Source organism: Sinocyclocheilus grahami, unplaced genomic scaffold (genome assembly GCF_001515645.1).
Source record: "Sinocyclocheilus grahami isolate Dianchi unplaced genomic scaffold, SAMN03320097.WGS_v1.1 scaffold1405.1, whole genome shotgun sequence".
Lineage (NCBI taxonomy): Eukaryota > Metazoa > Chordata > Actinopteri > Cypriniformes > Cyprinidae > Sinocyclocheilus > Sinocyclocheilus grahami.
Window position 1 is genome coordinate 220,374 of NW_015506584.1, and position 9,736 is coordinate 230,109.

At 38.0% G+C, this 9,736-nt stretch overlaps 2 protein-coding genes across 2 annotated transcripts in view; both read right to left on the reverse strand.

The window, feature by feature from the left end:
- Positions 1-9,736, reverse strand: part of LOC107570020 (retinoblastoma-like protein 2) — a gene marked incomplete at its 5' end in the record, with an annotated part of 29,805 nt that overhangs the window by 7,603 nt on the left and 12,466 nt on the right. The window contains 5 exons of the mRNA XM_016256215.1: positions 582-755; positions 854-1,025; positions 1,123-1,187; positions 1,755-1,915; positions 2,406-2,534. Coding sequence (XP_016111701.1) covers positions 582-755; positions 854-1,025; positions 1,123-1,187; positions 1,755-1,915; positions 2,406-2,534 — 701 coding nt within the window. The remainder of the gene's footprint in view (positions 1-581; positions 756-853; positions 1,026-1,122; positions 1,188-1,754; positions 1,916-2,405; positions 2,535-9,736) is intronic.
- Positions 3,947-6,200, reverse strand: LOC107570026 (uncharacterized). The gene is made up of 5 exons (XM_016256221.1): positions 5,938-6,200; positions 5,410-5,764; positions 4,620-4,906; positions 4,391-4,524; positions 3,947-4,293 (listed from the first exon to the last, which is right to left on the reverse strand). Exons 1-4 carry the CDS (start codon positions 6,018-6,020, stop codon positions 4,398-4,400), a joined length of 852 nt encoding a protein of 283 aa, XP_016111707.1. The 5' UTR covers positions 6,021-6,200; the 3' UTR covers positions 3,947-4,293; positions 4,391-4,397.

Below are 9,736 nucleotides of genomic sequence, written 5' to 3' on the forward strand. Positions count from 1 at the left end.
CTGGACTCTCTGGAATCACAGTTTTACTGGACTCTCTGGAATCACAGTTTTACTGGACTCTCTGGAATCACAGTTTTACTGGAATCTCTGTAATTATAGTTTTACTGGACTCTTTGTAATCACAGTTTTCCTGGACTCTTTGGAATCACAGTTTTCCTGGACTCTTTGGAATCACAGTTTTCCTGGACTCTTTGGAATCACAGTTTTACCGGACTCTCTGTAATTATAGTTTTACCGGACTCTCTGTAATTATAGTTTTACCGGACTCTCTGGAATTATAGTTTTACTGGACTCTCTGGAATCACAGTTTTACCAGACTCTCTGTAATTATAGTTTTACTGGACTCTCTGGAATCACAGTTTTACTGGACTCTCAGGAATCACAGTTTTACGGAAATATCTGGAATTAAAGCTTGTTGGAATCACAGGACAGTGGAATCAATAAAAGGATATTCCATCTGATTACAGTAAACTGTGATTGCAGTGGTTCTAGTGAACCGACAGTAAATACAGATACTCTGCATCTTGTATTTGGGTGTATGCAGCAGATTGTGACTAACACAGAAATTAACTTGGGCTCACCTGAATATGTCTCTGAGTCCCATGCTGGGTCTGTATTTGAATCCTGTCAGCAGAGTGTGCAGACAGCCCACGCTCTGCATTGCCATGGAAACGGGGGTACCCACACTGTTTTCCGGCACATACCTGTCTGTCTTGACTTCCTGTCAAAGGAGTGGACACTTTCAGAGTAGATGCCTGTGAAACAAACACACAGGTTTATTAATATGTACAACATCATTGTTAATTATTGAGAATTATTTTTAAGCATATTTATGTTTGTTGGACACACATACTGTCATTGAGTTCTGGAGGGGGTTGGTCAGTCGTTCCTGGTTCTCTATCCCTTCACACAAACAAGGTCCTGGGGTGCCAATGTCTTCTCTGGCCGCTTCTCCCAGAAATATCCTCTCATCCAGAGAACCGGATGACAGCACGTGTTTCTCATACACACGGTTCAGAGAAGCACTGAAGAAACAGAGAGAGCGAGGAGATTGTAAACTACAGGAGAAATATTTCAGCAGCTTCACACAGAATAAGTATTTAATTGAAAAGGGACACTCACAGACTGTCACCGAAATTTATTGGCTCCAAAAACCCTGTCAGCGTGTCTTCTTTCCCCTTCAAAACCTGTGAGAGAGAAAAGATGGGATATACCAAATATACCAAAAAACTGCTTATACCAAACAATTTTAATACAATAAATAATAATAATAATAATAATAAATCAAAGCAAATCATAATACAATTTCAAGACATAAAATATGATTTAACATGACGTATTCTGAATATTCCATAAGAAACAATGTTGGAAGATATCATGTAAACTTTAAACGTTTGACTACTGGAATAATTTAAAGTTTGTAATGTTTTTGAAAGAAGTCTCGTATGCTCACTAAGGCTGAATTAAATTTTTTATTTATTATTTTATCAAAAATCCAGTAAAAACAGTAATATTGTGAAATATTGTTGCCATTAAAAATATATATTTTTTATATTAAGTATATATATATATATATATATATATATATATATATTATATATATCAATAGATATTTCAATATATTATACTGCTTTTATATATTGTTGTTTTATTGTCATTTTGAACAATTTGATCAAATGCAGCCTTGGTGAGCCAAAAGGACTTCTTTCAAAAACATATTGACGGTCCTCATATGTCTGTTGTATTTCCAGTACCTTGCGCTCAAAGAGTTTCTTAATGAAGGGTTTCCAGAAATGCTCCTTTGCTCCTTTGGCCTCCAGCACCAGCCCATCGTGAAGCTCACACAGCTTCTCTATGAAACATAATGAACCTGGGCCGGGCTTATAATCTTTACTGTTGAAGTCCTCAGGCAGCCCTGCACACAAACCAATGTTTGATTGACCTTCTGTGATCTCCTACTGTCTGGACACCTGATCTCAAAACAATTACTTCAGTGCTGTGTGTGGGACCTTTAAAAGCCGGGTTGAGCAGATCTTTACGACTAGAGCACAGGAGAGCGTTGCAGATGATACGAGTTCACCAGACCAGCACTGATCATTGGGAAGTTTCCTACAGGACAGAGGAGAAAAAGGGTGATGAAAATACTAATAATAATATATAAGAGTTTCAGTGGTGGTTCTACAAGGATCTCTTATGAAATTAACGCATTTTTGGTTCTGGTTGGAAACGTTATACTTTGGTATGAACTTGTTTCCTCAACTGAAACTAAACAATCTGTCAAACATATTACAGTAAAGAGCTGAGCAGGAAAACAACAAGCACAAACCAATGTTTGATTGACCTTCTGTGATCTCCTGTCTGGACACCTGATCTCAAAACAATTACTTCAGTGCTGTGTGTGGGACCTTTAAAAGCCGGGTTGAGCAGATCTTTATGACTAGAGCACAGGAGAGCGTTGCAGTAAACCAGATCCAGAGCGCACAGGAGCAGATGATACGAGTTCACCAGATCAGCACTGATCATTGGGAAGTTTCCTACAGGACAGAGGAGAAAAATGGTGATGAAAATACTAATAATAATATATAAGAGTTTCAGTGGTGGTTCTACAAGGATCTCTTATGACATTAACGCATTTTTGGTTCTGGTTGGAAACGTTATACTTTGGTATGAACTTGTTTCCTCAACTGAAACTAAACAATCTGTCAAACATATTACAGTAAAGAGCTGAGCAGGAAAACAATGCTATCACACTACAAACATATATCAAGCAGACAGGTGGCCAACTTTACTGCAACAACAGGAAAAGATTCACCCCTGCCACCCCCATCCCCATTGGGCAAAGGTTCGAAATGATTGCTTGTTTGTGCTTCGTGAACACTCTCATTTCCAAAAGGCAAATATTCCCCTTCAGAGTCAGAATCGGCGAATAACATTTGCAACACAGCCTCACGGTACAACTTTTTATTAGCCATTTGGCGATTTTCTCTCACAAATCTCACAATTTACTCGCACGCTATGAGCTGAACTGCTTCCGCATCAATGGCACGATAGCTCACTTGCTCTGCTCTTTCCTCAAACACTTTGAATAGGAACGTGATGTAATTTTGGTCTAGAATCGAAGTACTACATGTCTCCCATCTAGTGGTAGGGAATACAAATGAGATATTACACCATATTAGGATCTACAGCCTATTTCATTAAGTATGACGTCTTGTCGCAATTTTGCGACTTTGGCGCTTAGAGGGTTAAAGTGATTATTACGTTTTGAATATGGATATTTTTCTTACAAAAACGCATCGATTCGCTACAGAAGTCCTTTGTTCACCCCCCGGAGCCGTGTGAGACACTTTTTTTTAATGGATGGGCGCTTTTTATTTAACTTCTTTTGGACTGATGCATGCAACACCCGCTGAGTGGCATTAAACAGCTTGAAAGATCAAAGACCATTTTAAATATAACTCCGACTGGATTCGTCTGAAAGAAGAAAGTCATATACACCTCAGGGCTCTACAGTAACTTTTTTAATTATTTTATTAGCACAGACAATTTTAGTTTTTTCCCCCCCTTAAACAACGCAATATTAATGTGCCACATAACATACACAAGTATGGAGAGCATGAGGGAAAAAAAATCTGAAACATAGCTTCAGATAAACATTTAATATTTTCAGTTTCAGAAAAACAGTTAGACAGGCTGTCCTCAAAACACAAAAAAATCATGCATACATTTCATATGCACAAATACACAATGTACAGACGTTGAAGTGTAGTGCTCAAATATATTTAAAACAGTTCACCAACAATTAAAAATTCTGTCATCATTTACCCACCCTAATGTCATTATATACACATAATATTAAAACTACCTTCAAGTGAGTTCTGAAGATGAAAGAAAGACTTAAGTTATTGGAATGAGCAAATTATAACAGAATTTTCATTTTTGGGTGAACTGTCCTTTTAAAAGCTTTATTGACATCTGCACTGCTGAACACAATGAATGTTCCTGCCACACAGTGAACAGCAATCAGATGCTGCATATTTCAGCTGGCCAGGCTTTGTAGTGTGGTTTTCTTGAACGTTTACTTGAAGACAGCCACTTCTCTGCGCATTTGCTTGGATCAGATCTCTCCAGAGAAGGTCCCTCAGTGCTGATTCGAATAAGATCCTCTGTGGTAGATACGTGCAGACTGCTTCGAGTGGAGTTTTTGATGCGGTTCTGTGCTCAGAATCCTCTCTCACACTGTGCAGCTGATATAGGTAGAATCAGCATCATCTCGACAAGGTGCAGTATGTTCTGGAAATGAAACAAACAACTGTACTGATTAAAAATAACGCTGATTAGGCAAGCTATTACATAAAGTACTGTAGAAATGGTAAAAAGTGTACATTACCTTGTAGTCAACATTGTATGGCTCTTTGGTGGACAAAGTTTGCCACAAGCTGCTGTAGGACTTGAAATGTTTGTCTTACAAGTGTCTTCAGACTTCTCCACTCCCCTTGAACGTTGTCTGTCTGGCATCCACCTCTAACCCAAACAAAGCACAGTTATAAATGATGATATGCAGAAACATCTAATGATCCATCTATCTAAATCTACATTGTAATGGGGTAACATCTCACCTTTGCAGTACTTCTTGAAAATGATTTAGAAGAACATCCATCTGCTCACTGCCATAATCTAGTAGAACGTCTTCATTTTCTGGCCATGTGTCATGGTTAAAAATTTTGAAACAGTCAATTGCAGTATATGCTGGACACTGGCTGTCTTTGTTTATTAGACTACCGAAGCGAGCATGTAGGGCCTCAACAGCAACAGAAACGACAGCACTGATTTGCTGCTGTAACTTATGGTTGCCTAGGCCACCAGGCTGGATCATTCCTGACATGTCACCAACAAGTGATACACCCTGAAAGAAAAAAAAAATATTACATTTACATTATATTCTGTTGTTAGAACAATGCAGTGTATTTGTCTGAGAATATAAACATCACAATGCAACAAAAATAACAGGTATTGTTCCTAATCTTGTGCCTTATTTAAATATTTAGTAGTGGTAGTAGGCTCACTATCTCTAATCCTAACAAACCTGAAATGTGACCTTATCCTTTTCTTGTCCTTGAAGACAAGCCAGAGACTTGGAAAGCATGCCACTTTGCTTAAGTCTTCCCTTCATGGCCTCTAATGCTGCAACTGTCTTTTTAGTTTAGATACAGCTTGGGGAAGAATGAGGTCATTCTTCTGAAGGATGCAACTGAGTGTAGCCAGTTCTTGAAAGACGTCAGCCAGGAAATGACTGAATGCGCTGAAATTCACTTCCTGCATTTCCCTTCTTATCTAATATAGAAAAGTACTTGACATTTTTTCATTTCAACTTTTGGAAAGTAGCATGTATATTATTATGAAACTAACCTTCTTTGCACGACCCAGTATGTCAGCATTGGCAGCAGATAAGGCCAGGTGCTCCATATGATAGAAGGTGACCGCATACTGACCACTGTCTGCAACCAAGTCTCCATTCTTTTCGGATTTAAGAAGGGTACTCAGTGCTCGGTGCACGTGAGGAATCCATCTTGTTCCCTTCACACTAGAAGGAGTGCAAACCCCCACACCAAGCTGTTCTCCAAGGGCATTCAACTCCCATCTTGACTTTGCACTAAAATGATAAGATTTCCAAACAAGATGGAGGAGATCATACACTTTTGCTACCATTGGATTTTTGCGCTGCAGGTTGAGAATCGCCAGCTCTAACCTATCCAAAAAAACCCTAAAAAAATAGAGAAGATTTTGATTATAATTCTGCAAACCAGATGTAACCGTAGAGACAGTTCTTATAGGCATTTTGAATACTAAAACTAAAATATTATGTCAGAAGATTCAGTTATATTCATGTAGTAAAAAGTAGTAAAGGTTACATTCTTTTCAAAAGAAAACGCTAACCGATGTGGCATGCAGTGTATGGGAATCACATGTTCTCCAACTTCCCTCTGCAAAAGAGCAATCACTCCACCATGGATGCCCATGTTTACAGATGCACCATCTGCACCAAATGCAATGCATTTTTCTGTCCAGTCAGGGGTGCCAAGGGAATCAAATGCAGCCTTTGTACCATCTAGGATGCCTTCAAAAAATATATTGTTCCTTTACATTATAGTTTCTTTTCATAACTTTCATAATATTTTCATTATCAAGCCACATTACACTAAAACAATGTTTTCCTGGTTCTTTGAAATAAAATAAGAAAAAATACTTTACATAAATTGTACAGTCTACAATAGTTGTTAGGCACTGTTAATATCTTACTGAGTTATGTAACTTACATTGGGATGAGAACTTAGAACGATTGGATCTCAAGCCACTTTATTTGAATAATAGATTATAATAGTTTAGTATAAGCTTCCTGTAAAATGCATGTTTAAGTGTCATCTACAGCTTCAGTGACTTCGCGGGGGGGGGCAATAATAAAAAATGTGGTACTTACCCTCTGCATGGGCATGCTGAAGCATCTGCTGGCCGACTAGACGAGTCACCATGCACATACACTATCTCGCACTCTGTATTGGAGACATCTGTATCCCCATCAACAAGAACAGAGAGGTACCGTGCATCTTGAATGGTTTGGGCAAGCTTATCCCTGATGTCTTCAGCGATCTGGGCTATCATTTCTACACATCTGACGTCGTTGTCATAGGTAGGGTTGATATCCACACCGTTTTTCTTCTGAAGCAAAAGTAATGGCCCAAATTTCGTAAATGGGATTTCTTCTTTCGCTATCAGGTATGCGGTGTTGAATTTGATTTTTAGTTGTCTAAGAGCTTCTGCGTTTGTAAGGCTTATTTGCCTGTTAGCGGCTGCCTGAATTGTACGAGGATTATTAGGTTGTGACCTGTTAATAAATATGTCGAAAATGGCGCTGGGAATTGCCGTGCTTTACAAGCGATTCTCGCTTGAAGTGTGAATTTCCGCACACAAACATTGTTGGCCCTGCTAATTCCGCACCGGCTTCTTTGCAGTATTTGCACAGCATGACATCTTGATCTCGGTTGTATTGTAGCCATGGAAAAACGTCAAGCCATTCATTTCGGAACTTGTACCGTTTAAAGTTACTGATATTTTCTGTTTCTTACAAGGAACAACAGCACCGACTTCTTGTTCGTCTTGTTCTTCTTGTTTTTTGAAGCTACTCTGTTCTGCCTCATTTGAGACTGAACTCTTAAAGTAAAATTTGATGCTTTTCATCCCAACACAGCTTTAATTCAACGCCACAGTCGTCACAAACTTTTTCGCGCCGCTTGCTTGGGTGACTGGAATTAAAAGCAACCAATCACAATGCGAAACGTCACTGTTGATGCGTAACGTACGTGTAAGGGCATTGGGGAGTTGTAGTTTGTAGCTTCGATCAGGTCAGTCGCACAAGTGCGCCTAAATATTTTTTCATGTTCGCACACAGTAATTTTTTGTCGCACTGTAGATCCCTGCACCTAGGATGACTTGAGGGTGAGTCATTTGTGGGCTAATTTTCCTTTTTGGGTGAACTAACCCTTTAATGCCCTATTCTGCATGACCATATTTTAGATCTCTTAACCCTACCCCATACCTAAACTTAACAACTGCCTTATTAACTATTAATAAGCAGCAAATTAGGAACCTTCTGAGAATGCTCTTCTAAGAATATTTTCTCTCAACATTACGAGAATGTATATCAAAATGAAGTTATAAGAATGTTGCAGAATGCCCTGAAATGTAAGACACGACATAATAACGACACAATTCAGAAAGATTAGCAAATGAATTGTTCATACTGTTTGACAAACTGGCTCAAATGATTCACTGAAAGAGCTCAAATGATTTAATCATATTGTAAGGCATATAAATCACTACTCTTACTATTTTGCGGTGTACATTTTCTATATGCTAATATGACCTACTACTTTTCTATAATGTGCTAAATACAACCAGTGCACACTGCATCCCACAATGCAATGCATTCAATGCAATACCTTCCATTTCCAGTGTGATTTGATTGAACTGCTAAGACACAGTTTCTACAAACAAGCAAACAAACAAATATGCCAGCCTTTTTAACTTCCTTTCCCAAATGATACTGTAAATGTCACTCACTTGCATGCATGCTGCTGTACCTGCGGGCCAGAAAACATGCACTATGCACCTTTCACATCAATACATTTTAGATTTCCATTGCACAACATCAAGTTAAGCTGAATTAAGTTTGCTGCACTTGGTACTTACATGCATTTTCTTATTTCATTCCCCAGATAATGTGACTTTGCATCTTTAACCAGCAGCAGGCTCTTTTCCCAGCATTGAGTTCAGCAGAATGAGGGATTTTGCTCCAGGATGGGATATAGAAAGACACAGATGGCCTGCTGAGCTTTACTCAAACACAGACAAGTCCTGACTTGTCATCTGGGCTGGTTGCTATGTTAAGTGACGCACGCAGCACACGAGGACATAATGCACTCAGCCGGCGTCCTCTTGCTCTGCTGCTCTATGCTTTTTAGATATTTTATCGGAATACACCCGTATAAAAAAAAAAAAAACCTGTGCTCCATTTAGATTTGAGCTTCATGCATTGCTAACTGCATGACATGCTGTATTTTATGGCATTAACAATGACACAATTCAGAAGGATTTACAAACAAATCATTCATGACTTGCTCAAAAGATTACGTGAAAAAAAAAAAAACTATTCAAACATCTGATTCTGACATCTTTACTGAGGCACTTACGCAGCACAACTGGGCTATTTTGGCCAGTTTGCAGTTGAAAAACAGGATCTAAGTAAATGTCTCAGAATAAAAGGGTTTATTTGCATCTCAAGATGAAGTGAAGAACAATTCCGCAGAAACATAAAAAAGTTATATAAAATAAGTGGAAATATTACAAATCATGTGAATCTTATGAAAGCATTTAAGACCATATCCAGGCTATATTACAAGAAATGAGAAATTTAATTTCAATAATTAAAAGCGATACTTAATAATAATAACACTATTATTATTATTGTTGTTAGGACCAGGTAAGATATTTTGCATTATTATATAATTTTCATGACAAATTGTAAAATATTTAATTTTATGTTTAGCATTTAATTTGTGCTGATACTGTATGTATATATGTGTGTGTGTGTGTGTGTGTAACGTTTACAATGTTGCAAAAATGAAATAATACAATAAAATTATTGTATCAATATCAGTTCTTTAATCTGAAGATTGATTTTTAGACTATGCTGTTTCAGTTAAATAAATAAAACTTCACTGCACATTATATAGTGCGCCTCCTGTCTAATCACAATATTCCTAAACCCCATCGAGGAGTTCTTCTCAGCATGGCGGTGGAAGGTTTATGATCTCTGGCCCTATGTCCAGATGGCCCTCATTCAAGCTATGGAGGAAGCATGTGATCAAATTGAAGCAGCATCCATACAAGGGTGGATTCGTCACTCCAAAAGATTCTTCCCACATTGCCTTGCAAATGAAAAATACAGCCTGTGATGTTGACGAGGCCCTGTGGACAGATCCAGCTAGGCGGAGAGATGTTTAGGTTTTTATTTTATTTTTTATTCGCTACTGAACTGGATATGTAATTTATGTTGCAGTATTACTGTAAGCTTACAGTACAATGGTACGTTCAATAATACTGTATGAAAACTGCAAAATGTTTTGTTATGAATGTTTTGTTGAAATGTTCAGTATTGACTGACTTGAGTACATGAAAA